Source organism: Perognathus longimembris, chromosome 5, assembly GCF_023159225.1.
Source record: "Perognathus longimembris pacificus isolate PPM17 chromosome 5, ASM2315922v1, whole genome shotgun sequence".
Taxonomy (NCBI): domain Eukaryota; kingdom Metazoa; phylum Chordata; class Mammalia; order Rodentia; family Heteromyidae; genus Perognathus; species Perognathus longimembris.
In genome coordinates this window covers 6,254,913-6,282,134 of record NC_063165.1, presented here as the reverse complement: position 1 = coordinate 6,282,134, position 27,222 = coordinate 6,254,913, and the positions used below count along the sequence as shown (strand labels likewise).

The 27,222-nt window shown below is 47.1% G+C and overlaps 1 protein-coding gene and 1 long non-coding RNA gene across 5 annotated transcripts in view; one reads left to right on the top strand and one right to left on the bottom strand.

The window, feature by feature from the left end:
- Positions 1-27,222, bottom strand: part of Runx1 (RUNX family transcription factor 1) — a 217,008-nt gene that overhangs the window by 81,618 nt on the left and 108,168 nt on the right. For 3 of the 4 annotated variants that reach the window (XM_048346255.1, XM_048346253.1, XM_048346257.1), the window contains exon 3: positions 5,241-5,494. In XM_048346255.1, coding sequence (XP_048202212.1) covers positions 5,241-5,494 — 254 coding nt within the window. Of the gene's footprint in view, positions 1-5,240; positions 5,650-23,027; positions 23,038-27,222 lie in introns of those variants that run through there. The other variant, XM_048346256.1, reaches the window with a different exon arrangement.
- LOC125351474 lies at positions 5,552-10,010 on the top strand. Its single transcript, XR_007210955.1, has 3 exons — positions 5,552-5,614; positions 5,995-6,641; positions 9,999-10,010. It is a non-coding gene; the product is annotated as an uncharacterized LOC125351474 (long non-coding RNA).

Sequence of the window (27,222 nt, the reverse complement as noted above, 5' to 3'; positions counted from 1 at the left end):
ATTGGTAGACAAGCATTTATGTTTGATATTCAGAAAATAAGGTAATAATTTCAAGGTAATATGCTCTAGAACAGCATAACCTGATGATGTTTCATGTAATATCTATTACTGGACCATCATTTGACTCTTTTTGTTTTGTTTTTGAGACAAGAATCTTGCTCTGTAGCCTAGGCTGGTCTTGAATGCACAATCTTCTTGCCTTAGCCTCCTGAGTACTGGGATTGCATATGAGAGCACTGAGGCCTGGTTTTGATTTTTCTAGAAACGATTTTCTTGGTCTAGATATTCGTTATTGGCTGTATTTCCATCGTTTTAGTTTCAAAGTGATAGAATTTCAAGCCAACATTCTCCAAGTTGTATTTGTTCCCATCATCTTTGATCTTCTTTTACGATATTCTCAGTCAGTAGTGAAATTGGTGTTATTTCGATTGTATAAGCACATTTTGGTGGTTGTTTCCAAATTGGCAATCCAAAAGCATTCCTTAACATACCCGTTATTACTCCTTCCGCTATTTTCTGCCTCTTAATTTTCACCTAATAAGTGCTATATAATGTTTGTGGGGGACGGTTTTGTTTTCAGTCCTCTTTCTTTTTATAGAAATAAAGCTGCAGATTCAGTTGTTTGATATCAAAGCACATGTGTTCTGTATGCTTAGTTAGGGTGGGTTCCCTCTGTCCTGCAAATGACTCTCTGTCTATATTCACAGTGGCTACTGCGGTTTCTGTGTTCTAAAAAGCATGACAAAATGAATCCTGTCTCTCTGAAAGGTGAACATTCTCTGCATCTTAAGGATTTACTGGATGATCTACTCACTTGGTCCTCCGTAGGCATTTAAAATTTTTTTTTATTTCATTCAACTTGCTCTGCGAAACAAAGTCTGCCATTTATCTCTGTTTTCTATCCTTGTATTCCAATTGTTTCCTATGAAACAATTTTTAAAGCACTGTTCTCTATTCTCCAAGCAATTTCTAGTTGACTGTTTAATTCCTATTGTACATGGGCTTGATATCATTTCGCTAAGTATATAGATGACAATTCTCTTTTGTTTCGAAGGAATTACAGAAATAAATTGCATTGACCAGCTGACTCCTGATACTTTTCCCTTCTATTCTAACAAAATGTACTTGCTGCAGTCTCGTCTTTTTAGCCTCTAGCTCCCCCCCGCCCCATTTCTTGTTGTTTTTCCTCTTTCACTTCCCTCTGTGAAATGAGGCCACAGTGTTGAAATACCCTCCCTGAACACTTGTTTTTACTTCCTCATCTTCCTCTCCTGCTGCTAACCCAGGCTTTTCTACACTCAGTAAGTGTACAGGGGAGTGGATCCTCAGCTTGTCCTCCACACTGAATAACTCATTGTTGGGGCTGGCTTTATAAAGGAGTTAAAATAAACAAATCTTGTTTTTATAACCACCCAAATCATCTGGAATCACCATCCTCCTCCTGCTGTTTCTCTCAGTGTTCCACGTCTGGCCCTCTCTTTCCTCGCTCTAGTGCTACTGTCATTAGTGATTTGGCAAATTCAAGAGACCTTCATGAAGCAGAAACAAATATGGCATAAACTTATAATGGCTAAATATGAAAAAAGGTTGTTAGTGTTGGAATTTAAGAAATTCAAAAATGAAGAGTTTTAACTTCTGCTCCTTCTATTTCTTGGAATGAACTGGGCATCATATACTTGCATAGTCAGATACCATTTACTCATTTTTCATTTGTACTAAAGGATTTTTTTTTGAGCAGGGAGAGGGAATAAAAGTAAAACCGGAAAAGTTTCATTAATAATGTATATTCTCGAATTAACAAGTATACTTGGCTACTTTAAACTTTCTTTCATTTTTAGTTTGAAATGAATACATCTGCTAATTTGATGTGGATTTTGCCAATGAGAGGTGATATAAAGAGAATGAAAAATATCTAACTTCAAATAGAAAAACAAAGAAGCCATTGGGATGAAAAGCTATAAACTGTAGGTAAAGGAACACAAACATTTACATTTTAACACAGACCAAACAGACAAGAAGGGACTTGCTGGCCAAAGATATCTCATATTTTGTTTAACTTTTCTGTTTTTAAAGTTGGGCAGAACACCAACTATCCTCTATAGTATATGGAGCTCCCAATATCCTTTGGGGTTCCTTATACACAGTTTCAAGTGACATTTCTCAACCAGTCCTAATTAGATCTGAAATTAAAGTTATAATTCATTTGCTTCAAGAACCCTAACCTCCCAGTCTTTTGAAGGGGGCTTTGAATGGAACAGAATTCAGCAAGATGACATTCAATGCCTATCTTGGGACAGACAGCGATCTAACTACCACCAACACCGTGCCTTTCTTTTGTAATTTTTTAAAGTTTTATTAAAACAAAAACATATTACTATCAGCATCCCAAGGCTGTGAACTTTCCCAGCGAAGGTATGGTTATGTCAGGGCTTCACCTAACTGTAATATTATAGTTCTACAAAAATTTGGCCAAACAGTTTTATAAGCCACTTCTGTAAACAGTGGGTAACACAGAAAATTTAAGATCCGCCCCCCTCCCCCGTAGTAAAAATAAGTCTCCCTCCCCTGGTAAAATCAAAGCTTCCATTCCCTGAGAGGGAAGAGGGGAAGGGAACAGGTTGGGGGTTCGGGATGAGCAATTAAGATATTTTAATCTATTTCAAAGGAAATTCATACTTTTAAATCTCTTCTTAGTTCTAAAGATTAAGGCAGAAGATTTATCCAGAATGTCTGAAAACTCCTAAAAAAAACGGCACTTAAATACTCTCTTCATCATTATCATCAGACTCTGTCGCTGTTTCCTATTTTCCTCTTCTGTGGCATATGGGCTATCATAAATTCTTTAGAGAGATTATCTTCCTAAGGAGGTTGTCTGAGACTTATTGGAAGTCCAAATTTTAAAGGTATAATTTCTGCAGGAACTCTAAAGAGATGTTAGGCAGGTAGATAAGTATATAGCAGAACCAGGAATGCACTGTGAATCCAGCCAGAATACATAAAGGAGTGGGGGTGGAGGTTGGGATTGCTTTTCTTTCCAAACTTCACTTTTGTTATCACCCTCAAAGAGCTGCCCACCCTCTAGTAGGCAGGGAGCTGTTTTTCCTTGACAGGGAGAAACGGGTTAGTGACAGATCCCTACCAAAGTGTTCGGATTTCTCTGCACTGGAACTTTTCCCAAGGAATGTGCACCTAGCCTACACATTAACACTACATAAAGCAAATTAAGATCCTTTTTTTAAAAAGTGCATTGTCAGTTTAAAAAGGAAGCCTCTATACTTATTACCACTTCTGCTATAAGGAGTTCTCTGATGGCTTATAAAAGCAATTGTGTATGGTATGTCATTCTTTTAGAAGAAAATCGACACTTTCGTGTTAGTAGCTCAAGATGTTTCATTGACTCAGTTCTGAGGATTTCTTCTAGACCGTTCTCCATCTTGACATATTGGGGTGTGGGCTCCCTGGCAGAGGATAGAAAATGACCCAGAATGTTTCCCCATAGGAAGCCCCAGATCCCTTAGCAGAAACCTGGTTTAAATAGCCCTGGGTTGGGCCCTCTTTCAGCCCTGTCCTGTCTGACAGTGACCCCAGGGCCCAGTCTTGTCAGGTCTTTCTCAGGGAGGCTGAGCTGAGGGCACCTACCAGCTGAGTCTGTTGATGTAACCTTTACATAAGATTAGAACCATTGAAAAGCCAAATGGCCTCCCCAAGGAACCCACACCTAAATAAATGGCAGCCGGGAAGGAAAAAGTCAGGTGTCTACTTCCCCTCTGCCCATTCATCCTTCTTAAACAAACTGGGATGGGGTGTGGGGCGGGGAGAGGAGGAGAGGAAATTCTCCCTAGGCAGAACTGACTGTAAGTTGTATTTCTGTTGTCTCAAAACTCAGCAAGTTTGGAGGGCTTAAAAATAAAGAACTCGGGCAGCAGTCTCCCCCTCAAATGAACATTATTCATTGTAATTAGATCAAGACCCGGTAGAGGCCTGAGACTATAAAAAGCTTTTATTAAATTATATTCCCCCCCCCTTAAAGGGAACAATTATTTAACCATAAAAGAAAAACATAGCCTATCTTTACAGCCTGAACCACCTGCCTTCCTTGGTCTTTCAAATGATCAGGAAAGGACCCAGAGGATTGTTCTTTTTTTAAAAAAAAAAGGCTGTATTTTTACACCCTTGTTAGACACCCAAAGAGATGAACCCCGCTGCAGACATTAACTTTCCCCTGCCCGCAGCCAGAGTAGTAGGGCCGGTTGTTTAAAAGCGCCCGGGGTTGTTTATACTTCACGTTGGAAGGCCAAGGTTTTTCCAGACAGCTGGGAAGCAGGGGAGGACGCGGAGGGAACTGAGCACCGAGACCCACGGGGCGAGCGAGCCCGGCGCAGGCACCGGCCGCCAGCCCGGGCCCGGGCCCCGGCCCGGCAAAGCTGGCTGGGGTAGGGGGACCTCCGGAAAGCACCTCGCCACCCAGCGCTGCCCAGGGCACGAACCAGGTGAGCCCGCGACCGCGGCCAGGGGTTCCAGGAAAGGAACCGGGACTTGCTACCTGCGGGCTCCGGGCCGGGAGAAGCTGGGAAAGACTTTTCCACCAACTCCGGGACGCCTGCCGCGGACTTTGGACCCGCGTTTTGCTCCCAGGGCAGCGAGGAAGCCAGGGGTGGGAGAAAACCTCGGACAGCTTCCCCTGCTCCGGGTATTTATGTATCCCCCCCACCTCCATCCCTCGGGCCGGAAAGCCTAGAAGTCTCTCTACTTCTTCACCTGACACTGTCATCTAGGAGGCCCAGAAGGGCCGGGGTGTCTTGGGGAGGGGGGGTGAGCGCCCCGCGGGCGCAAACGGGCCGGTCCTCCCCTGGTTTATAACTTTTCCTGCGCTTGCCAAAGGTCAGGCCTTGGCAGAGCGCGTCCCCACGGGCCGGCCCTCTGTGGGTGTCTTGGGGACACGCCGATTTATTTATTGTGATGATCAGGATTCCCAGGGAGCCCTCCCGGGGATCTCTCTCTCTCTGGGGACGGGGGGGGGGGTCTCCAAGACAACGCAGCATCTCTCCCCATCCCCCGCATCCCAGGATGGCCGGGGGTGGGGGTGAAAGACCAGCAGCCAGGTTGGGGCAGCCAGCTGCGCCTCTCCAAGCACCCCAACCCCGTGGCCTAGCCTCTGCTCTGCGGGGAGGGGGGGATCACCTTCCCCCACCCCGGCCCCCACCCCCCCACCCCCGCCACCCGTGCGCTCCACCGAGTACCTTGAAGGCGATGGGCAGGGTCTTGTTGCAGCGCCAGTGCGTGGGCAGCACGGAGCAGAGGAAGTTGGGGCTGTCGGTGCGCACCAGCTCGCCGGGGTGGTCGGCCAGCACCTCCACCATGGTGCGATCGCCGCTCCTCAGTTTGCCGGCCAGGGCGGCGCCGGCCTCCGGGGCGCCCAGCGGTAGCGGCTCGCTCATCTTGCCCGGGCTCAGCGCGGTGGAAGGCGGCGTGAAGCGGCGGCTCGTGCTGGCATCTACGGGGATACGCATCACAACAAGCCGGTTGAGTAAGGACCCTGCAAACAGCTCCCGCCGGACGGCGACAGGGGCGCGGGTCTTCAGCCAGCAGCAGTTCCCGGGAGATCAACATACAAGTTCAGTGGCTGGGATAACCGCGCGGGAGGGCTTGCTGGGGGCCCCCCGGGCGGGCGGGCGAGCTACAAAGTTCCTAACAGCCCCGGGCTGGGGCAGTGTTAGGGTGCGGATAGATCGGGCCTCCGACCCGAACCCACAACAAGCCGGGGCTCCTCGGAACCGATCGTGGAGGGCATTCAAAAGAAAAAGAAAAGAAAAATGAGCGACCAGAATCCGGAGTCCAAGGCCCAAAGGGAGGCTGCGGTTCTCAGAGCCTTTTTGCTTTGAGCGTTTAAGTTCAGTCTTTGGCTATTAAAAACAAAGTTCCCAGAGGTAAAATTCCCATACACTTTTAAAATATATAGATCTATGCTTTTTTTTTTTTTTTTTTTTTTGGCAGAGAGCAAAACGACCGGCAAATAACGTGATTTGGAAGTTCCAGTAGTTAATTCCCTGTAGGTTTGGGGTTGTTTGGTTTGTTTGTCTGTCTGTCTGTCTGTCTTGCAAGCGAGTTCAGCCTAAAGTCCCAACAGAACGCAAAGCCACAGAAAGGAGCGCCTGCCATTCAAGACGCCTCTTTTCACATTAAAAAACAAAGCAAAACGCAACGACCACCGTCTTCCATCCTCCAAAACAAGAACCGCGGTTTCCAGAGGCTGTGCTAAGAATGCATGTGCCCGCATACATATAAATATATACATATGCTCTGCTTCATAAAATATTTACAATACAATCTGTAGAGAGTTTAAACACAACAGAAATCCATTACTGTTCGTAGCACAATGGTTTTTTTTTCTTTCCTTTTCCCTCCCCCTTAAGTAGCCTTGAAAATCAGCTTCAGTAGTTGGAAGAGAGCTGGCTTAGAATTTCTTGTCATGTTCTCTCAATAAATTCTGGCCAAAAAATAAAAATAAAAATAAAGATCAGTGCAGAAACTTAAGATCTCTAGCTAGTCTTAAAAATAATAATAAAGTCCAAGTCGATGGTATTCAGGGTGCAGTCTCCCCATCTGAGCGCCGGGGCTGGGGGGGGGGGGGGGGAACGTTGGTGGTGTGGCGGCCGATCCTGTGGTTTGGAGAAGCCGAGAGTCAACACAAACACGCAGACACGCACTCTTCAGAAGCGGTCAGTCCGGGACCCGGGCAGCAGGGAGACGATGATCTTCCTCCAACGTCGCCACCGAGGCGGCTGGCTGCTTGCTTGAGCCGCCGTCGATGCGCTGCGCGGACGGACACCCACCCACAACCGCGTAACCGCAGCAGGTGGAGCGGGGCCCGGGGAGAGAGAGAGAGAGAGCGAGCAGGCAGAGCAGGCAGGCTCCGCCGGAGCAGATCGCCACAGACCCGGCGGCTCGGGTTACACGCGCGCGCGCGCACTCCCACGCGCACTCTGCCACGCGCACATGCAACTTTGCGGCTGGCCTAGGACCCCCCCTCCCTCCACCACCACCACCACCACCACCACCAACCACCCCTTTCCTTTTCCTTTCCCCTCTCCCCGGGCGGGCGCACTTTCTCCCCGCAGTTGTCAAAGGAAACAATCGGAGGGTGGGGGGGGGGGGGCGCGGGGGAAAGTTCACAGCCAGGGAAGAAGTTGGAGCATCCAGGCGAAGAGGAGTCAGTTCATTCAAGAAGCCCGAGAGGAAACCAAAACAAAACAGTCCCGCGCAGGTCAAAGGCGCAGCCGCCAAGGTTGACTTTTCGGGTGGCGTCCCCAAGTGCCGCTCCCGGTGAGGGGTGCCCGTCGCACGCGCACAGGGCCCGGCGGCGTGGTAAGCCCTGGCTGGGGTCCGGCCGCGGGGCGCCCGTCCCGCCCGCGCCCGCTGGCTCTATGAATGAGAGTGCCTGGAAATGAACGTGCTTTTACTGTAAGCCCGGCCCGTGGAATTCCATTCCCTCAGCTCGTTTGCATAGGGGCGGCGGGCAGCCAATCACAGGCCTTTCCGGTATCAGCCAGGGTGCGGCTCCGCTCCGCGCTCCTGGAATTGGTCCGCGCGCCCCCGCGCGCTACTGTACAGCAGCCCCGGCGGCCCCGGGACTCCGCGGGCCTGGGCCGCCGCGCACCCGCCACGCCGCCCCGCACCATCCGCACCCACGCGGGGGCCCTGCGTAAACACGCACGAGCCGGCACGAGGCCCCGCCCAAGCGCAGACCCCGGTGGGTAGCCACGCGCGCGCGCGGTGGCCCGGTCGCTTCCCCGCGGGGAGTTGCCATAAGCAGCCGCGGCGCCACGGGTGGCCACGGGGGGGGGGGGAGGCCCGGGAGGAGGAGGAGGAGGAGGAGGAGGAGGAGGAGGAGGAGGAGGAGGAGGAGGAGGAGGAGGAGGAGGAGGAGGAGGAGGAGGAGGACCCAGCCCGCGAGCTGGAACCGGGGTCCGGAGACGAGCAGGAGGGAGGCTCCCCGAGCGTCTGGGAAACTTAGCTGTCATCGCGAGGACCCGGGTTGAGAGTCCCCGAATGGGCCCCGGTCACTGCGGGTGGTCAGGCCACTGGTGCCCGGGAAGGAGCGGGGTTCGGCCGCCAGGGGGCCCGAGGAACCTGGGCCCGGAGGGAGAAGGGCTCGGCGCGTTCCCAAGGCCCGTTTGGGCAGCCGCGAAACTGGCGATTTGGGTGATTTTGGGGGGTTGTTTTTAGCAATCGATCGTAGCTATCTTTCATGAATGCTTTTCTCCGGGCCCGGCTCGCCGCATGCGGGTGCTGGGCGGAGACCCCCCCCCCCCCCCACCCAAGAAAGAACCAGGAACTCAAAGAGAAAGTTGAGCGCGCCCGTCCGCCCGCCCTGCTCAGAGTTTGCGGCTCGCCCAAGTGCGGACGGAAAGTCTGTGGCGGGGTTCCGACGCCGGCCGCGGGTCCCCGATCGCCCGCCAGCACCCCGGAAACTGCCGGGGGCGTTCGTCTGCGCTCCCCGTAATCCCCCGGCCCCGGCGCGGCCGCCGACCCCCCGGGGCTTGCGCGCGGCGCGGCGTGGTACGGCGGGGAAGTTCCCCCTGCGCCCCCCGTCCGTCCCCGCGGCGCCGCGGGCATTTTCGCGGAGCTTAGCGCGCTCCGCCCCGGCCTGGCCCGCGGCCCGCTCCCGCCACCCCCCCCCCCCCCCAACAAATCCGGTGAGACTTGTATCCTCACTCTCCGCTCCCCCCCCCCCCCAGGCTTCCCATTCCCTCCTGACCCCCTGCCGCCTGCCGTCCCTGCAGGTTTCTCACCCACTCCGGGCAGCTTCCCGCTCCCCTCACCCTCCGGGCACCACCGAACCCCTAACTCGTCGCATCCACGCGGGAGCCCCTCACGTGCGCGGAGGCTCGCTCACTCCCCGTCCCCCACCCCCACCCCACCCCCGCCACGTGCACGCGCGGCTCGGGCGCGGGGCGGCGTCCCTGGGACCTGGTGGAGGAGGAGGGGGACCGTGGCGGGTCGAGCCGGGAGGCCGTTTCCCCCCTCGCCCTAGGGGCCGCTCGCTTCCTTCGCCCCGGGCCCGGTCGGCCGTGGCCGGGGAGCCGCGGGGAGCCGCGGGGGAAGCGTTTCCCGGTCACCCCCGGGCCGTCCGGGTGGACGCCAGGGGGCAGCAGCGGCCCTCGCTCCGCGCCCTGGGCGCGCGGCGGCCCCTCCACGCCTCCCACGCGCGGGACTCCGCCGTGCGGAGACCTTCGGGTGGCTCTTTCAGGAGTTTGGAGAGAGACGGCAGAAAACGACCGTCAGAGCCAACCTGAGCCCCCTTGGTGGCCGGGGGATCCAGGCTCTCCAGACGCACCCGAGTGAGACGTCGCCCTGGCACCGGGGTCCGTCCGATCGGGGGTCCGGGGCGCTGCAGGTGCCCGGCGGGGGAGGGGAGGGGAGAGGGGGCGGAGGAAGGGAGGGGGGGGGAGAAGGCGGCCCCAGCGCTCGCCGTCTCTGGGGCACTTCTTCCCAAAGCGGGCCACCCCATCTCCTCCTCTTGCTCCCCAAACTCTGCCGCTGTCCAGTCGTAAGGCATTTTGTTTGGGGAAGGGAGGGGGGGACGGGGGGAGGCCTTCCCGAAGGAACAGTCTCCGTGCGTTTCTTATTCAAATGATTTTCATGGGGACTTATTTAGAAACGTCTGCTTTCTAGCACCCCCACCTTGCTCCGGTGAGACCCCACATCCCGCTCGCTCCCCGCCGCCGGGCCACCTGCCGCTTCAGGTGTCCCCGCCAGACCTGGGGGCAAGTTCTCCCCGCTCCCAGGACCTCGCCGGGGGCTCCTGGGGGCCGGGACCAGAGGCTCCCCCCACCCCCCTCCCCACGTACCGCTGGGGGCCCCAGCGGGCCTTGAAAATAAGATGAGGATACTAGTGAACCCCGTAATCCAGGGAAAACAACTGACTCCCGACTGGGCCTCAGGCGGGTTCCCCCCACGAGAGCCGAGGGCAGGCTCCCATGGCTGGGAATCGGCAGGGTGAGTTGTGGCCATGCCCGCGCCAAGTTGGGTTTCAAGCGCGACGTGGTACGCGTTGCAGCCTGTGAATTCCCCGTCCGAAGCCCGACTGCGCGGACCGGGACGAGGCGCGCTTCGGCCCGCGCTGCACGGCCGGTGTGCAGCGCTCCGCGGGCCCGGTGCACAGCGCTCCGCGGGCCGGGGCGCCGCAAGCGCGCGCGCCGTGGCGCACCGGGAAACCCGCGGCCGGCCCAACTGCGCGCTCCTCGCCTCCGGGCCTGGACCCAGCGCCCCGCGGGCGCCGCCGGGGCTCCCTTCCCTTTAGTCCACGGGGAGCTTACTGAATTTACTCGGACCCCAACCATCGAGGAGGAAACGCGGAATTCCTGCCCACCCCACTCTCTTTTTCCGGGGACGATGGAGAATTCTCCGGCTTTGCCTGCTGTCTAAAAGGAACATAATAAAAAGTACCCCGGAGCGCTGCTGCACCAGGCGGGTGCTAGAGAAAATACTCTTCCAAATTAGTTGCAGTCCGGGAAGGGAATTTGAACATGTCCCCAACAGGAATGGAATAGAAGTTTTCCACAGTGGTTTTGTTATTTTTTTTTAATCGCTAGGAGGTAACAATTTCCCTAATAAAACGATCACAGCCCACTGACTTTTTTTTTTCTTCTTTCTACAATCTAACTCTTAAGTGGTCCTTGGAGAACCCCTGAATGGATTCCTCCAAAAATCTCTTCCAGATCAAGTAAGCTTAAAAAAGTGGGAATCGAATTTCAAGAATTATCTTACTTTGAAACCACCCTCCGTGTGTGAGTCAGTACGTGATGGATACAGAAATCAAGGTTTGGAAATACTCGTGACAGAATCATTTCCACTAAAACAAGGTTTTGTTTTGTCTTTTTGACAGGTTCCAATTGGTTTCTGGTCACATTGCTACAGCTGCTGTTACAGACAGAGAACAATTCTAATGAAGAGTAATATATATGCCCAAATAATCTACCCACCACGGTCCGTTTTCAACACTGGAATTTAATTAAACATTTTTTCCCCTCTCTGAAGTGGCTTTGAGATTATTTCACGTTTGAAATTTAGCCACCATTCTTCATTTCCACGGGAGGCTGTGGTTTGTGATTGTTCCACTTAAACTTCATCAAGGAGTTGTGCATCCCACAAAGAGCACCTTAGCATATTTTAAAATTCATCATCTTTTAAAAAAAATTTAGAGGATGCTCAATAAACATTTTACACCTGTAAAAAATGGCTACATTACCATTGCAATAACAAAGGTAATAAACAGAAGCCACGCTGTATTATAAGTTTTTTCAGAGTCATATGGAGTCATTTAATAAGACCAGAATATATAAATGGTAAACGCCACAGAACTAAAGGTGCCATTTAAGGTTTCATTGGAATATTTTATAAGATATGACATCTACAACAGGAAGGACTGCTTTTAAGTATATTTGAATCAGCAAAAATGTTGTAATTATTTGGCAAAATTACATTGTAAGTTATATATTGTGATACATGACATAAAATCAGATACATGCTCATATGCATGCACATTTTGTAAAAATATAATCTGGAGCCTAAGATACCATGGGTTTTACTTGAAAGATTTACTTAATGTACACATCCTGATATATTAGAATGCAGAAAAATTTAATTAATCATACATCTTCTAGTAGCAAATGCTGTTTAGTGGTAGTGAATAAATTTTTATTTAACTGAAATACATGCAAATCTAAAAATATAAGTTTAATGGCTTTTTTTGCTAGCTTGTTCATTCTATTCTATTGGTGATTTTTCAGCATATGTGACATAAAAATAAGAGACCATCTCCAAATAAAAATGATCTGTGGCATAGGAATATGTTTGTACAGTTCATCTGCCAACATTTTCTTTTGCTAGAGAATACTGAATCTTTATATGTCAGAGATTCCACCCTTTGTAAGCTCTGTGTGTGAATAAATGTTGTTCACTTATTGAATATTAAGAATACCTTTGGAAGGTATAGGAATGAACCACAACTCATAGGGAGATGAAAACCAAACTCTAGCTTAGCACAACACTTAAATACAGCAGAGGTTACAAGCAAGAAGTTAAAATAGGAATGTCTTTAAAGCAGTGAAGACAATTTAGAATATACTGTCTAAAAGAAACAAGCTGCTAATTCAACATTGAGACTGCTTATTTCCATTTTAGATATATTCTTTCCTTGCTTGCTTCCCTTTCTCTTTTTTTTTTAATTTAGGACAGCAGGTTGTTTACCTTGGAACCACTCATTTTTAAGTAACAGATGACATCAATTATTATTGGACATAATTGTCATCTGTCCCCAAACATGAAGAAGCACTTATGTCTCCGTTGCAGGTACAGATTCAGGTAAGCCACTAAACAAAGCCATGTGAAGCTCTTCTGTTTCCCTTAAATACATTAATGTTGTGGATTTGAAATGACCCATCAAGCCCTGGTCAGCACTTAGTAATGAGGAAGAAACAGCAGTTTTCTAACCATAGGATTTGAGCATTATTAAATGTTATAGTCTTAAAACTTTCGGTGTCATTCCAGATCATAATATAATATGACTTAAAAAAAAACCAATCTAGGAAAGGATGTAATTATTTCAGATTTCCAGACGCTGTTTAAATAGGCAGGAGAACAAGATTCTCAGCTCCTTAGTCTTATATATATTTTTTTCCAAAGCAAAATAAGCAGATAAAATAATAAAAGCTTCTGAAGGACTTCACTCTAATGAATGATTAAAAGACTTAAATAGAAGTTTTTGAAGAAGAATCCCTGAAGTAATTAAAAAACATTGTGGTTTACAAATACATTATATATGTGTGTATATGTATCTATTCACATATGTATGTATATGCCTATATACACACATATACATATATATTCACTTGCACTAACTACCTTAAAGTCAAACAAGCTTGAGGTTGACAGGGAGTGGCGAAGAACCATGCCTTACAGTTGACTAGAAACACTAATTTATATTGCAGACCCATGTAACCAAACCTCCTGCACTTTCTCTCTGGAGACCCTGAAGCTGAGAAATCGCAGTAGCAGATTGGAGGAGCCAGGGTTTATGTCCACGCCTAATATTTCAAGGATTTGGAGAGAAAAAGCTAAGATTCTGTGTAGCACAAAAGCAAAGTGAATGCATATGTGAATGTTTTTTGAAAGGGATGCAGCTTACTGAAGACTTAGTTTTTGGTGATCACTAGAGTGGAGGGCACAGCCACGCTGGTTAGAGTTGGGGTACCAGGTGCACTAAGCATCTGGGGAGATCTGAAGGGATTTGCCCCATTGGCTGGATTTGCCTCCAGGTCCTCTGCTCTCCTGGTAAGCCTGGAAAGCACTACTCCTGAACTGGGAGGAGAGGAGAGACTGTGTGCCTTGATGACAGACAGAGTGACAGCTGGCCGGCTGGGTCACCTCTCACCTCCCATCATGTGCTGTTCTACGCCAGGCTAGGAAGGGCTACCTTACACCATGGGGTTTCTGCAATGCCATGGCCATGCCCATTGTATGGACAAGGAGTCTCCTTGGGGCATTAAGAAACTTGCCCAAAGTTACCTCACTTTTGACCTGTGCCACAAGTAGTCAGGAGCACACTCCTACCCGGGCACACGCCTCCTCACTCCCGAGTCCGCATGAGTGCTGAGCCATGTTTCTTTAAGGATCTCCTCAACTCTGATCTCATCTTTCTCTTTGGTCCTTTCTAGCTTGGAGCATAGTCTTTTCTTTTTCTTTTCTTTCTTTCCTTTTGCCAGTCTTGGGACTTGGACTCTGGGCCTGGGCTCTGTCCCTGAGCTGCTTTTGCTCAAGGCTAGCACTCTACCACTTAGCCACAGAGCCACTTCTGGCTTTTTCTGTGTATGTGGTACTGAGGAATCTAACACAGCATTTCTTGCATGCTAGACAATCACTTTACCACTAAGCCACAATCCCAGCCCTGGGTCGTAATCTTTATTAGAAGCTAGTTCTGAAATTTTCGCCATGCAACTCATTAACATTCAAGGATCATATTCTTTCTTTTTTCTTGGCCTGCCTTCCTTCCTTCCTAACTTTCTTTCTTTCTTTCTTTTTCTTGCTTGCTTGCTTGCTTATTTCTTTTGTTGTGTACTGGTCCTGAGGCTTGAACTCTTGCTCAAGAATGGTGCTCTACCACTTGAGCTACATCTTCACTTCCAAACTTTTGCTAGTTAATTGGAGGTTTAGAGTCTCTTGGATTTGTCTGCGTGGGCTGGCTTTGAACTGTGACCCTCAAATCTCAACTCCCTGAATAGCATAGGATTGCAGGTGTGAACCACCAGCACCCAGTTTAAGGATACTATCCTGAAGTAATCTGTAGTCAGCTAGAGAGGTTTGAGGATCATCTTTTTAGTCATCTCTGACCTAGATTCATTCCAAATGGCAACGGTGACACTTTTATAGCCATGAAATATTTGATTTTCTTCCCTCAGGATTTCTCTACTTCCTATGCATCAGGCAGGGTTCTTAGCTCAGCTATGACAAAAGACAAATAGATGAGAGCAAGGAGAAGCCACGGCTGCTGCTAGACTCCTGGGTAAGGTCCCAAGATCTGGTGGGGAGGGGCTCTACGAAGACTTTGTCCTCAGTGTAGGTGATAGGTAGTTTAATTCTTGCAGGTTGCATAGACAGTTGGGTGATTAAGAAGTGTAGAGGAAGGGTATGGGGAGGGGAGAGAAGAGTAGGAGAAGACATTCTAGGCAGAGAGAACATTATGAATAAAGACACGAACTTGTAAAACAGACCGGTGTGTCCATCCTAGTATAGTTGTAGCTTGGGTCTGAGATCAGGTTGGGGTTAGACTTGGAGGAGGGGGGGTAACAACTCATATGTAACATTGTCACTTCCATAGGTCTTAGGCAGCACACACAACCTGAAGAATGAAGTTCAACATGAGGGCAGTGGGATCTACCACAACCATGGCAGCTGGGCAATACCACAGTGAATAGATGTCTATCCAAAGTGGATAGGCAGACCCGAAGCACAGAAGACAAGGGATCCCGAGACACTGAGTTAAGGCAATGGAAGATACAGGTGAAAGAACTTGATTGACAGAGAAGCCACAGAGGCACCCAGATTTCTGGCTGTTGGTAGAAGTCAGGAAGACCAGAAGGGGACGGGCCTGGGGTAGATCTCAAATGCCAGCTTTAGAGGGACATAGCAGGATCAAGGGTACTGCTGGTGAGAAAGGCGAAAGTTTCAGGAGAGGTCGCCTGTGGCAATTTTGACGTACGCACTCTCAGACTACAGAAGCAATAGGGTGTACAGAAAAGAGAATGACCAAGGAAACTTGGTCAGATAGGCAGGGAAAAAGGAAAAAAAAATGGAGATCAGGGTTTGCAGAGAGGAAAGCTGTATCCTAAAGACCAAAGAGAGGCAGCGAAGATGAGGAATGAAAGATGACACTGGGTTTGTTTATCAAGAGAGCAACTACAACCTTTGTAGAAGGTGGTATGGTTTGCAGGTAGGGCCTGGGGGAAGAGCCAGGAGATCAACGTTGAGAGGGGTGTGTGTGTGTGTGTGTGTGTGTGTGTGTGTGTGTGTGTGTGTGTGTAAGATGGAGGAGACATGAGAAAATTAACCTTTTCCTTGGAGAGCAAAGCCACTAGTTTCTACCACCAAACAGCTCTTCCTTTGACCCACGGTACCCTTCCTCTCCAGGTTTCCATAGTTAGAGCCATAGAATTCCCTTTAACTCTACTCCTTGTTTTGGCTTCTCTGCTTATTGCGATTTATCTCCCCTTCCCACCTGTAGCACCATCATACAGGTTCGAATTTCCTGACCTTTGACCAGGGTCTTGCAAAGAAAGACATTCTTAGGAAGACGCTCTGATTTCATTCAGTGTTCCCCTCCCCACAGGTCTGTTGACCTTGGCTCTCCTGTGCATCCTGAAACCCGTGCGAACTCCTTGGATTCGTTCTGCAGGATGAAGGACCCGCTCCTAGTCCTCATCTTGGGGGAGAATGTCAGATCTCTATGCTTTGGACAAAATTCCCTCTCAGGGAGCAACCTCATGCCTCGTGATACTCCCCACCTCTCCCGAATGACCCTTGGGCTGTATTTTGTGTGGTAGCTGTTTGATTATGTGGGGTAGGGGTAAGAGGGTGGCAAATAGGTAGACGACAGAAGTACATCTTCGTGGCTCGGGTTTCTGGGTGGAACATTATTTCTCCATGTATAACTCTCGGTCCCTTCTCCACATCCCTGTTTCATTCTCTACAATGAGAGACCAAGTTAACTGTTGTGTTACTTTGGAAGCAGTAAGAAGAACCCTAAACGAACACTCCTGGCTCCCAAAGTTTTACATCCCAGGCCTTGGCACTGTAATATGACAAACCATGATGCCCTGGTTATGGTATATGAAAAAACGGAGATTTTTTTTCCCCTTCTGTAATGAAGAGTACTAATCAGTTGGTTTGGAGTTAACCAGTAATCCCTACATCATTCTAATGGGCCTCACCTAATCATAAGAGAATTACAGATGGAGTGTTTTTCTGGCTTGGTAAGAAGTAGAGTCAGGCATTGCTCAGGAAGGAAGAGGGAGCTCATGCACTAATGCAGGAATAGCCCCGAGGTGCCACCAGCAAGAACCTAGGGACATTCCTGTATTTCTGCCTTACAGGGCTCTGAGCTCACAAATGGATGTGAAGCTGACTTGTTTGGTAGCTTGCTGGTTTGGCAGCAATAGAAAACTGGTAGAGTAAGGCAGCTGGGAAAGCTCCTCCTTCTTCATGCTTTGGGAAGACACTGCCCGTGTAGGAGAGAGCAGAGTGTCCTTACTTCCAGGGCTCAGTGATGGTACGTTTCTTACCTAAGGCATGTCCCCCAAAAGTCCCAGCAGAGATATAAACTTGGCAGTTTGATCTCTGGTTACTGTGTCTATCTCCTGGTTGGTTCTGGTTCATCAGGGAGCAGTAGGGTCTTTTACACACAGCCCTGCCCTCAAGGGCTGGAAATGTGGCCTAGTGGTAGAATGCTCGCTTCATATACATGAAGCCCTGGGTTCGATTCCTCAGCGCCGCATATATAGAAAAAGCCAGAAGTGGTGCTGTGGCTCAAGACGTAGAGCATTAGCCTTGAGCAAAAATAAGCCAGGGACAGTGCTCAGGCCCTGAGTTCAAGCCCCAGGACTGGCAAAACAAAACAAATGGCCCTCAATGTCTGCTGATTTAATTGTCCCATTCTTCCCTGCTCTGATCTCATCCCTGTGTATAGGCACTTGATTCTGAACATCTTGCCAGTGAGGCTCTGTCTTGTCTTTAATTTCCTTCTCCTGTACCAAGGTATGAACTGACTATCTGGAATCCTGTTTTTTGGGGGGGGAGGTGGTGTCTCCTTAACTGCAGATTCTGACTCCACAAGTCTGGGAGGAACTCCAGAGACTCCACACCTCCACAACCCCCCCCCCAGGGATGCCTTGGTCGGTCGCTGCGTGGCAAGTCCTGGAGACTTGTGCTGAATCTCCAGCAAAACGCCCACCCAGCACAGACTCCAGTAGTCAGTGCAACACACAGCGCATGCAAGGTCCCGGGTTCCACCTCCAGCATTGCTTTAAAAGACGTGTTTCACAACGAACATTGCAACATGTAGGTTGATAACGTTACTTCAAGTTGTGTAAACTACCGTGAATGGAATCTTTATGCCACTCTCAAAATCCATCTGCGTAAGCCCTAATCTCCAACGTCACGTTCCTAGAAGGGAAGCCTTTGGGAAGTAATTGAATTAAGATGAGGTCCTCGTGATGAGATGATCACCTTTATAAGAAGAGACGGTGTCTCTCGAGGTCACAGCAAGAAGGCAGTGATCTGCAAACCAGGAAGAGAGCCCTTACCAGAGCCCAGGCAAGCAGGCTTTGTGATCTCAGAGTCGCCAGCCTCTATCACGGTCGGAAAGGAATGCTTGTCTTTGAAGCCACCCGTGCTCATTCTGTGGCATTTTTTTGCCATAGCAGCCTGAATTAATAACTAAGACTACGTCCATAAGCAACTGTAATTCCGTCAGCTCTAGGCAGGAGGTGTGCCATAAGAGATGCCTTGCGAAGTCACTCTCAGGAGAAAATCAGGGCCAAGAACCCCGGGTGTAAGGGAGTGTCTCCAAAGCAACTGCGCTTGAGAAATGGGACTTAATAGTAGCTTCGACAGCAAAGTAAAGTTATAGAAGCAAGGCTTGCTGGCGAGTGCGAGAAGACAGTCTATAAAGCCACTAATAATTTTAGAGTCTGCTTTATTTCAGGCATTTTAATGAATGCATTTGAAGCCACCGCCACTCAAAGCCTTAAGAACAGAACAGGTTGAGTGAAAATTAAGTACACAGATAGATGAAAGCGTAGCAGCGGGCCTCTCTCTCCCCTCTGTTACACCAAGTGGAACCCTTGCCCCCAGACCCAATAGTTTAATTTTGATTCTTTGTGTTTATGCTTCATCTTATCACTCTTACTGGAGGGGAGAGAATTCTAAGTAGAAAAGTGGATTCGTTCCCTTGTGCAACATTTGTGTTTAAAAATAACAGTCATTTTAACTGGCTCCTGAACTATTGATTCAGCCCAGGGAGGGGGGTTCACGCATAGCCAACTCCAGACAATGCAGGCTAATGACTTTACCATTTCACAAAGAGTTCCTCTAATTTCACACAAATTTGTCCTAACACTGAGGTGTCGCATTTTCGAGGAGACAATGACAGATGCATCACTGGTTCTGCAGTTTATGTATGGACTGAAAAACAGAAATAGTTCCTTAGTAAGTGCTACATGCAATGATGGATCATTGTTAATGTATCATAATCTAGCAGCTTCACAAATTATCCTTCCCTCTATGGCACTCAATTAGTAAGGTCTTACTATATATTATAATAGAAAATCATAGAGACGATGTGGATGGGTAACGTAGTCTAACACCTTTAGAATAATAAATAGCTATCAAATATTCAGTGCTATTGTCATGATCATTACCTCAAATTAGGGCTTCTTCCATTGAAATCAGTATTTTTCTATTTATAATCCCCATATAGACTAGAGAAAAAGTTTCTATAAGTATAGCAGAATTCCTTACAAAGGGAACCTAGAAGCCTGAGATACATCTTTGGTGCTGAATGGCCTCTTTCAGACATAGGTAGTGTACTCAAGGGTCAAGAGTGAGACATATAGGTAAACTGCGAGATGTCTGTATTGATCGATTAAATAATGTATTACTAATGTCTGCCTTAATACTCCATAGGCACTCAGACAAGAAGATAAATACTTTCATCCTGCTAGTTCCAATTTTGGAAAACAAACTTTTATATGACCTAGTAGGCTAAAGCTATCACTCGGATCCTACTTTTTTTTTTTTTGGCCAGTCCTGGGGCTTGGACTCAGGGCCTGAGCACTGTCCCTGGCTTCTTTTTGCTCAAGGCTAGCACTCTGCCACTTGAGCCACAGTGCTACTTCTGGCCATTTTCTGTATATGTGGTGCTGGGGAATGGAACCCTGGGCTTCATGTATGCGAGGCAAGCGCTCTTGCTACTAGGCCATATCCCCAGCCTCGGATCCTACTTTTCTATAGGGTCATTAGGATTGTAATACTCTATAAGATCTTTAACAGTTGATATTGAACTATGAAAGAAGTAGCTGAAATAGTCACTAAAAATAAAAGTAATAACTCTAGTCTTTGTGCGATTACATTTAAAACATTTCTGAAAGTGTGTTGTCACAACTATATACTTTAAGATTATTAATAATATTATATAATTGATGTTTGGGAAATAATCCTTTTTTTAAATCTTTTTAATTAAAAAAAAATTTTTGGTGCCAGTATTGAGGCTTGACCTCAAGGCCTGGGTGCTGTTCCTGAGCTTTTTTGTTCAAGGCTGGTGCTCTAGCCCTTGAGCCACAGTCCACGTCTGGCTTTTTGGTGGTTAATTGAAGATAAAAGTCTCATGGACTTTCCGGCTTGGGTTGGCTTCAAACTTGGTTCCTCAGACCTCAGGCTCCTGAGTATCTAGGATTACAGGTGTGAGCCACCAGTGCCAGACTTCCTATTTTTATGCTCTTAATCCTCAAAATGGAACATGAAATATTTTTTTTTTTTTTTTTTTGGCCAGTCCTGGGCCTTGGACTCAGGGCCTGAGCACTGTCCCTGGCTTCTTCCCGCTCAAGGCTAGCACTCTGCCACTTGAGCCACAGCGCCACTTCTGGCCGTTTTCTGTATATGTGGTGCTGGGGAATCGAACCTAGGGCCTCGTGTATCCGAGGCAGGCACTCTTGCCACTAGGCTATATCCCCAGCCCATGAAATATTTTTTGTTACCAAGTATTACAGAATATCATTGTCTATTTCCCAGTCAAACAATGGTTAGGTAACATTTATGTATGATTTGGAGGTTTGTTTAGGAAAATGTTGCCATTTATATCTATCTTTGGAAGAATAAACAAACTTTGCACCCTTTGTTCTGAGTAAATAAATGGTGTCAATTCCATTGTTTATGCCTACTTTGAAATGAAATCACTCGTAACACGAAACAAAAACTTTTAAAAGCAGTTGTTATCTTCTAGGTTAAGTTTTCAGCTTACACTTAGATGCATGAGAAAAATACACGCAGAAATCACCCCAACGATATTAAAAATGAAAGCCCCCAAAAATAACATTTGGGAGAATCTCATCACATATTTCTGTAGAGTCGGTAAGTTTAAAAAAAATTAGCAATAGCAAAGGAACAGATGTGTGCTTACACAGGACCACAAGTGAACCCTGAAATGAATTCAAGCTCACGAGCGAGTCCTCTGACCAAGAAGCACACGGACACTAGCACACGCATGTGTGTTCCTCTGGCTTTCCCGAGACCTTAAAAATCCCCATGCATTTAAGAACTTCCGATGTGTGATTAGTTAATATAACACTCATGTTTACAAGAGAGCTCTGGGGCAAACTTGTATAGATGCAGACTTTAAGCATTGTTTTAGAGAAATAAAAAATACTTTTATAAGTGCACCTGATAGTTAACACAGCAAATGAAAATGTAATTATAGTTAAGATACTTCTATGCAGTATTTTAATCCCCTCGGTTTTTAAAAACTGAAAATAGAGTAAGCAACTGAGTTTAAGAATTTATAAACCTTAAGTAGTCTGGCAATTGTCACGATCTTGATTTAAAGAACATCTCTCACTTTTCTAGGGGAAACTATTCTGGACCAACCCTTTGTTCTTACTACTCGAATTCTATGGTTTCTAAACTATGAACTACCCTGTTTAGCCAAGAACTCTCTTTCACCCAAGCTGCCAAATAATGAAGTAGATTCTGAAAGAAGAAGGAAGATAGCGTTCCCAGCCCTGCCAGCAGAGATTCCGCTTTTGGTTTGTAACCACATTCAACAAGCTGAGCTGTCAAACCAGGCTGGCTCTTTACTTAACACACCCATGGACAAAAGCAGGGCCCAGAAAAACGGATGGTGAACTTACTGTACAGGAGACATGATTGATTCATGCTCTACCCTAGAGATCACCACTTAACACTGGCAAATTGAACAATGACAAGAAAGTGAAGGGCAAAATGGAGATCGCCAACCCCTCACCCACACCTTGCTAACCAGCTCACAAGAGAATTCACTTCCCTTCTTTTTGGCCTCAGGCGTGTATCTAGGCTAGCAATTTTCATTTCTTTACTGAAATGATTTCTTTCCCTACCTTGCCCAATTACAGTGGAAATGGATGAAGACTTCAGGTTAACCCTTTCGTTAGTAGGAATGGGAAGAGAAGTTACTTAGAAGATTGATGTTTGCTTTTGTGTGTGATGTTCTTCTCTGATAGGGTGAGTATAGGTTTGATTAATCATACTCTTCCTCCCCAAATATGCCTGTAGTAGAGACATGAACCTTAAGGTAAGACAGCAAAACAAAAGTTGTATCAGGCAGAATATTGTTCAATTACTTGTCACTTTTATATCTTAAAATAGTCTGTGATTTTTATGTGTACAACTCATAGGAGAGTCGGGTGCTACCTAGCTACTTAGGAAGTTACACTGAAGCAAAACCCACCTCAACAACAATACCACCACCATCAACGACCAACAAAACAAAGCAAAAACCAGCCAACAAAACCCAGAACAAAGCACAAACCCAGAGCTGGGAGTGTGTCTTAGGGATAGAGTGCTTGCCTAGCATGCATGAAACCCTGGGTTTGATTCCTTAGCACCACATAAAAACAGAAAAAGCTGGAAGTGGCGCTGTGGCTCAAGTGGTAGAGTGCTAGCTTCGAGCAAAATGAAGCCAGGGACAGTGCTCAGGCCTTGAGTTCAAGCCCCAGGACTGGCAAAACAAAACAAAACAAAACACCACAAACCCATATGCATGGACTCCTTATATCCTACAGAATAGATATAATAATAGTAGATTAAGACTGAAATCTCTGGATAAAGAGAAAAATAAAGACCATAGATAGATGTGTAGAAAATGCTGTGTCATCTGCTGTTTATCAAGTAGGTTTCTCTCACCACTCCCAGAATCTAAAATAAAAACTTCTACAGTCAACTATCCCCTCTTCATTGATTTTTTAAGATTTTTGAGATGTTAAAGTCCCAAGTCCATACACTTTAGGTAGCTCCGATAGACCAAGAACGTTCTCTCTGTTGCAGGAAGGTTTATCTCACTCAGAACATAAGGTTAGGGAATTTCGTACTTTTGAAAAAAACTAAATTCCATTCTAAGATACAGAATGGATCTTCAAAGTAACTATGGTCCTTAGGGTTTTGTGGCTTTTGTTTTTAAAGCAAAACTAATGAACAAGAATATACATATTACATTATATATGTAATATATATGTACAGATGATATGTATATGTACACATTATATACACGTATTATACACATAATATACATACGTGTATTTATTATATATAATATATGTTATATACAATATATGTAATATATGTGTGTATATGTTATATAGACAATATACAATATTATATTTATTATTGCCTTAGTAGGTTAAGGAAATTATTATACCATCAGGAAGACTGGATTGTAGGGTGACGGGTTGTGGCTAGGTTAGATTCACTTAATTTATTACATATAGGGGTTTCAATTCAACACGTCAGTTTATGAGTACAATGTCACCTCCACACATATTCCAGCCACTCTCTTTCATCCCCACATATCCCTGCAGCGGGATAGATGCGTTCATGCTAGGGTTTTAAAAAAAAATTTTGTTCATTCATTCGTTCATTCATTCATTTCTTTTTTGCCCATCCCAGGGGGCTTGGACTCAGGGCCTGAGCACTGTCCCTGGCTTCTTTTTTGCTCAAGGCTAGCACTCTACCACTTGAGCCACAGCACCTACTTCCGGCTTTTTCTGTGTCTGTGGTGCTGAGGAATCGAACCCAGGGCTTCATGCAATGCTAGGCAAGCGTTCTACCACTTAGCCACATTCTCAGCCCCTCATGCTAGGTTTTGCTGGGTAAGGGTTCATGATGACAAGAGATTGGGCCGTTTGACCTTTGGGGATCCATCAAGGTATTTTAGTCTATGAGGCTGGGGGATTTCAAAAGGGAACCCTTGATTCGTGCTGTTAGGACTCTGATGACTGAACAAGTATTTGAGGACAAATGATATAGGTCTCTAACCTTTCCTGAGCTTCTCTAGCTCATGTTTTTTTATTTTTTATTATTTTTTGTTTTTTTGGCCAGTCCTGGGCCTTGGACTCAGGGCCTGAGCCCTGTCCCTGGCTTCTTCCTGCTCAAGGCTAGCACTCTGCCACCTGAGCCACAGCGCCCCTTCTGGCCGTTTTCCATATATGTGGTGCTGGGGAATCGAACCAAGAGCTTCATGTGTACAAGGCAAGCACTCTTGCCACTAGGCCATATTCCCAGCCCTGCTCTAGCTCTTAACCATGCGTCATTTTGGCATTGCAAGGTCTTGTTCGTGCTATTAAGTTAGGAACAATTATCCCCTTAGGCTAACCCATGTGCTCAAGGTCGAGTAAGGATGCAAAGTGAAGGTAGTGCTTTGACCTTGGTACACCATCTATGTGCATTAAAAGAAATGTTGCTCTGCACAGTTGCATAGACCGTGGTCCTCAGCAGCGTCAGCTGTGGCTTCTCAGGACAGGACACAGCCCAATCTGGAAGAGGGCTGGAGGAAAGGCTTTAAGGAATACCGAACCCAGCTAGATGGATAAATATTTCAATGACTTTTCCAAAATGGTACTTAAGGAGCAGAGACCATCTCAATTTGGGTTGGAGCCCATGGCCTTACGGTTTAAATATAAAATGCATTAAAGCTCTTTATTTAGAGAGCCTCTCTACCATGTTTAGGGAGCAGTCCCAATCCTCCTTCTGACTTTCGTGGGAGGACAAATAGGTGTCTCAAAACTGTTATTAGTATTTATTATTTATTAGACCTTGATGGTGGATTCAAAGCCAGCCAGGAAGGTCATGTGCTCTTTGAGCGAAAAGTCGGACTCAGAGCACATCCCATGGGAGCTGTCCCCAGGGACTCCTGGCAGGGTGAGAAAAACCACACAGGGCACACCCCACCAGGCCAAGGGCGCAGAGGGGACCAGAACTTCCAAATTCAAAAATGGGGAAGGATGATGCGATGTCGTTCCTAAACAGCTACTCAGAGACACGACGTGACCCATTCAGGAGTCCTTAGTCATCATCATAAGCAAAAGGGATGAGGAAATAGACGGGAATAATGGGAAAATAGAGTGTTTCTCGGACAGTAAGTGCAAATACTGCTCTCTTGCCGATCTTTCTTTTTTTTTTTTTTTTTTTTTGGCCAGTCCTGGGCCTTGGTCTCAGGGCCTGAGCACTGTCCCTGGCTTCTTCCCGCTCAAGGCTAGCACTCTGCCACTTGAGCCACAGCGCCACTTCTGGCCGTTTTCTGTATATGTGGTGCTGGGGAATCGAACCTAGGGCCTCGTGTATCCGAGGCAGGCACTCTTGCCACTAGGCTATATCCCCAGCCTCGCCGATCTTTCTTTGATTGGTATGTCAATTGGCATTTTACTTCTGACTGGTGGCTGTCTTCTACTATTAAAAAAAGAAGTAGGAAAGCTCTCAAATGACTTCTTCTTCTTCTTCTTCTCCTCCTCCTCCTCCTCCTCCTCCTCCTCCTCCTCCTCCTCCTCCTCCTCTCTTTTTCTCTCTCTCTCTCTCCTTCATGCTGGTACTGGGGCTGGTACTCAGGACTTTGTGCTCCTACTTGGATTTTTCACTCGAGGCTGGCACTCTGCTACTTGAGCCATAGCTTCACTTTCAGCTTTTTGCTGATAATTGGGAGAGAAGAGCCTCATGGACTTTTCTGCTGGGGTGAGCTTTGAACCTCCCTCCTCAGCTGTAGGCCACCTGAGTAGCTAGGATTCCAGGAGTGAGCCACCGGGGTCATTCCTTTTGTCCTATGAGTTACTAGGTCAGCGCTTAGCACTCGTGTGTTTTTCTGCAGGGTTCCTAACGGCTCTGTGGGTCAGGTTCCTCCTTTGTCATGTCTACAACATAATGAAGATCAGATAAAACCATGACTTCTAAAGCACTTTGAGAAGCTAAAGGGAGATAGTTGTCCAACGTAAAGAATTACCACGAAATAGTCACAGTGGGTCAGGCATAGTGGTGCGTGCCTTCCATGCCATCTATTTAAAAGGTAGAAGGATCAAGGTCTTAGGCTGCTCCTGGCTGAAAAGCGTGACACCTCGTCTGAAAAATGGGGGTTGTGGCTCAAGTGGTAGCAAGCCTGGGTAGCAAGCTCCAGACTTGTGAGACTGAGTTCCGTCTCACAAACCAAACCAACCAAACAAACACTCCCCCAATCAGAGCACAGCGGTTTCAAAGGCCAGCCTTCAACGTGGAAGAAGTGTGGAAATGGATGAAGCAGCGGAATCCTTGTGCCTGAGAGACTCAGCAAAGTCTGGGCTCTTGGTTCACAGTGTTCATTTTGGAGAGAAAAAGGGGGTTCCAAGAAATGAGCTGGCTTTTCCAGGCACCCCAGTGAGCCTTGAACAAGCACCTCACTCCTCTTAGACTGCTACTTCTCCAACAGCCATTTTTCTACTTCCTGAAAAATCAGAGGGTCTTGTGAAATTTTATTTATAAGAAATTTACAGCGTCTGAAGAAGCCTAAGTTAATTTCTTGCCTTTCAGAGTGATTTCCTGATTGCAATTGTACAAATTGAACCCCAGTCCCAAGAAAAAGTGATCAGGGGACCATCGAGAAACAAGATCAAGAATCCTTTGAAAATCCAAAGATAAACTATAATAAGATACAGAGCGTATCTTGGTGTATAAATGTAATAAGATACAGAGAGTGTCTCTTGCCTGAGACATCAAGTGGCCATTTCTTTCTAAATGATGTTGGAAAGGAAGAGGAGGAGTCCCTTTTCTCGCTTTAATTAATGGTCCAAACTGAACTGAAAGAGGGAGACCTGTCACCCCAAATGTTCTAATTGTCTCTCCAAGGAGGAAAAATGGCGTGGAACATAGGCTTGGACGAAAGAGCCAAGTTCGTTGCTCAATTTCATGTTGTGACACTATTTTAACTGTCACTGAGGTCTGGGATGGCAAATATTGCATCAACTTCTCAAAGGTGTTTCCTGGACTTGAGGCTGCGGGTGGGGAGACCTCTCTTCTTGTGAAGGCCAGATAAAGCCCTAGGTCCCGGCCACTATCTGTCAGCCCAGAAGTTGCAGATAACACAGCTCCTGCCTAAGTCCTGCTTTCCCAATTTGGAGGTCTTGATTGCTAAAGTCTTTTGTGTTGGCTTTATCAGACACAATTTTATCATTCTTCTTCAGCCTTTGCACTCCTTTTGCATATATATCAAATGGGACCAGTGATTCAGGATATGTAAAAAAGACTTATCTTTAATTTGAAGAGAAGAAGAAAAAAAAAAAGAGGAACAGCGTTCTGTATCTTTTGGCTCAAATAAATCTTCTTGGGGCTGGTGTCTGTGTGTGTGTGAGAGAGAGAGAGAAAGAGAGAGAGAGATATATATATATCCTACAGAAGGCTAAGATATAGACTCTAACCCAGGTGCTGGTGGCTCACACCTGTAATCCTAGCTACTCAGGAGGCTAAGATCTGAGAGGATGGTGGTTCAAAGCCAGCCTGGGCAGAATAGTCTATGAGCCTTTTATCTCCAAGTAACCAGCAAAAAGCCAGAAGTGGAGCTCAAGAGGTAGGGCACCGGCCGTGAGAGAAAAAGCCAAGTGAGAATGAGGTCTTGAATTCAAGCCC